The sequence below is a fragment of the Oreochromis niloticus genome, linkage group LG18, assembly GCF_001858045.2.
Source record: "Oreochromis niloticus isolate F11D_XX linkage group LG18, O_niloticus_UMD_NMBU, whole genome shotgun sequence".
Classification (NCBI taxonomy): Eukaryota; Metazoa; Chordata; class Actinopteri; order Cichliformes; family Cichlidae; genus Oreochromis; species Oreochromis niloticus.
In genome coordinates this window covers 35,310,895-35,313,871 of record NC_031982.2, presented here as the reverse complement: position 1 = coordinate 35,313,871, position 2,977 = coordinate 35,310,895, and the positions used below count along the sequence as shown (strand labels likewise).

At 41.1% G+C, this 2,977-nt stretch overlaps 1 gene segment (V, D, J or C); it reads right to left on the bottom strand.

Moving 5' to 3' along the window:
- Window positions 1-649, bottom strand: LOC112842820 (T-cell receptor alpha chain V region CTL-F3-like; the record flags this gene model as incomplete). The annotated part of the segment is given in 2 exon segments: window positions 1-305; window positions 396-649. Coding segments are annotated over 2 exon segments (351 nt in total), but the record flags the coding sequence as incomplete, so codon positions are not given.
- Between the last annotated feature and the right edge of the window lie 2,328 nt (window positions 650-2,977).

The window sequence follows — 2,977 nt, the reverse complement described above, 5'->3', positions numbered from 1 at the left end:
CTGCAGAGCACAGTAGTACACAGCAGAGTCAGACAGGTGAAGCTTCTGGATCTTCAGAGGAACTGATCTGATGCTGGAATCCAGTGTGGATGAAAATCTGTCTCCAGCCTCTGTTTTCCCCTCACCAACTTTAAAGCGACTCAGGAGGAATTTGGGGCTGTTGTTTCCATCCTGTTTGTACCAGAAGAGATAATGATTTGATAAACTGCTGGTGTTATAGAGACAGTGAAGTGTTACTGTGCCTCCTGCAGCAGCAGTCTCTTCTCCTTTTGCTTGCAGCACGTTGTCTTTTTGTGCTCTGCATTCTGTAAAACACCAACAAACAGTATCAGTGTGCTGTTAAAGAATCATGTCAATGTTGGATTGATATCAAAGAAACAGAGTTGTGTTCATACCGAGGCACATAGCAGCCAGCAGCACTGAGATGAACAGAGGCGTCATATCTGCAGTGTAGAGTAACTGTGAGCTACAGCAAGTATAAAGAAGCTGTGATCTCTCTGTTTAGTCTTCATCAACACTAAGTTGGTGGATTAGAAGGAGGAGCCTGATCACAGTGACAGGACTCATTCACAGCCCTGTGTTATTCCCCCTGCTGACAGCTTTACACTCAGCACGTCTTTCTGCTGCTCTGCTTTCATTGGATATTTGCTCCTATTGCAGGAAGCAGGTTTAACTGACTGAAATGTGAGTCGAGAAACAAGCACAGGATAAATAAAGAGCAGAGGCTCAGTTTTAATCCAGTCAACCAAACAATATGAATGCATGTCAGTGTGGATCATGATGTTCATCTTTAAAAACTGAAGAAGAGAAAACAGTAGAAGAATCTTCTTGTATCTGCCAAAATGTTTCATGACTGAATTTTAACACTGGGAATTTGGAGCGTGGGGAGTCCTGATATCCGGTGTCGTGGTGCAGTGTGGGGAGAAGAATCACTAAGAAGTGAAACATTGTTGGTCTTTGCAGGTTAAAGTGAAGCTTTGAGACTTAAAGTGACTTCAGACTGAACTTCAACAACGTGTGAAATGGATCTGATACCATCAATGATGGCGCTGCTTTAAATGTCCAATCAGAACACAGAGGAGAAACTGTACCTATGACATCATCGAGAAATCACACAAAGAGGTGATTCAAATACAATGAAGGAAAAGTTTAAACCATGCAGGAGAAAATGTGAGAATATCAAAGTAAATCTCTCAGCTGTAAAACATCATTAATGCACCAACAATGTTGGGAGTTTATTACTAGTTACTTTATTTGACTTCTGATGCTTTTTTACACACATCATCACTAAATAAAGAAAAAAATGTCTTCGTGTTTGAACATTCCTACAGTTGGTTTGTGGTTGATGTGGATTTGCTGCTCATGTGAATCCTCCCACAGTGTTTCATTAGCAGCTGTAACCACAGTGACTCTGATAAAACAAGAATTAGCAGAATCCATCTGATATGAAGCTGTGCTTTGAATACCACTTCCCTCCTCTTTGAAGAGTAGTCAGATATCTGTGTTCAGGTTTTTGTACAGCCTCTTCTACACTTTGTATCAGTGTGTTTGTAGAGCACAGTAGTAGAGAGCTGTGTCTGCCAGGGTTAGGGCTGTTATGGTCAGATTAGTTGATGTAGAAGATGTTTCTGATTTATATCGATTATCAGGAATATATTCACCACTCCATGATCCTTCTGCTTTCCTGAGTATAAACTGAGGAGCCTGAAGGTCAGAATGATGTCTGTACCAGTGAAGACTAAAACCACTTGCATCTGTCTGATAGTTACATGTGAGTGTGACAGATTTTCCTTCTGTTTCAGTGACTTCAGTTCGTTGAGGAGTGATTGAGTCTCCAGCTGTGAGTCCTGGAAAAAGAAAGAAGAAAAGTAGTGAAATGCAGTCTGTATATCTGCTTAATGCAGCAGCTTCAACTAAACTTTAATCCCTGTTCTTAAACTCACCTATAATGTGAGATAGAAGCAAAAAGAGGTGCAGCAACATGTCTTTGGAGTTATTAAAGCCAGACAGACAGCACATGAACAATGTTCTTCCACTGCAGCACAATGACCAACAAATAATGTCATTGGATGAGCTCAACTTCAGTGGGCGGGGCCAGTTTAATAGCTCAGCCAATCAAATAGTTTTGTGCTTCCACAGCAGCTCTGTCTCTGTCTCTGATCTTTACTGCTTCATTTCTCTGTTGTCTTTGTCATCAGTCCAATGACACAAGAATCAGAGGTTTAACAGTGTGTGGCTCCCTCTAGTGGATGTTGTGGAGTATTCTGTTGTCTTTGCTCCAAAGGTTTTTGTACAGAGTTTTGGTGTTTCCTGTCACTGTGGGCTGCAGAGCACAGTAGTACACAGCAGAGTCAGACAGCTGAAGCTTCTGGATCTTCAGAGGAACTGACTTTTCTTTCTTGTTGATTTTTGCATCAAATCTATCTTTGTTGAATTCTTCAGCTTTAAGTGTTGATGTTGAGACACAGTGCAGCATATACTTTGGGTAACTATTCACTTCTTGTTTGTACCAGATCAGTGTAGGATTTGTGTAACTGGTCTCAAATGTACATCGAAGTGTAACTGTGTCTCCTTCAGCAGCAGTGACATCTCCTTGTTCCTGGATCACTTTGTCTTCTCCTTTACACTCTGAGGAAGAACAGAACATGCAGAGGAAGAGATGGATCAATAAACATGATTGAAGTTATTGAAAAGTTCCACAGTGTAAAATGATTAAATCTCCTCTTTCTGTCCTTGTTGTGAATCGTGTGCAGAGGAAACATGTTGATGTTTGTATCTTACCAAAGAAAAGAGCAGCAAGAATAATCCACAGCCAATGTTCCATCTGTACAACAAGGTTTCAATCAACAGGAGAAACTAGCTGATGTTCAACATTCAGTCTGAGAATTGTTCTCTTCACAGCAGCACTTATTATTGACACAATGGTTGAACACAGTGCAGAAGGAGAGCACCGCCTACTGGATGATGTCGCCCTCTG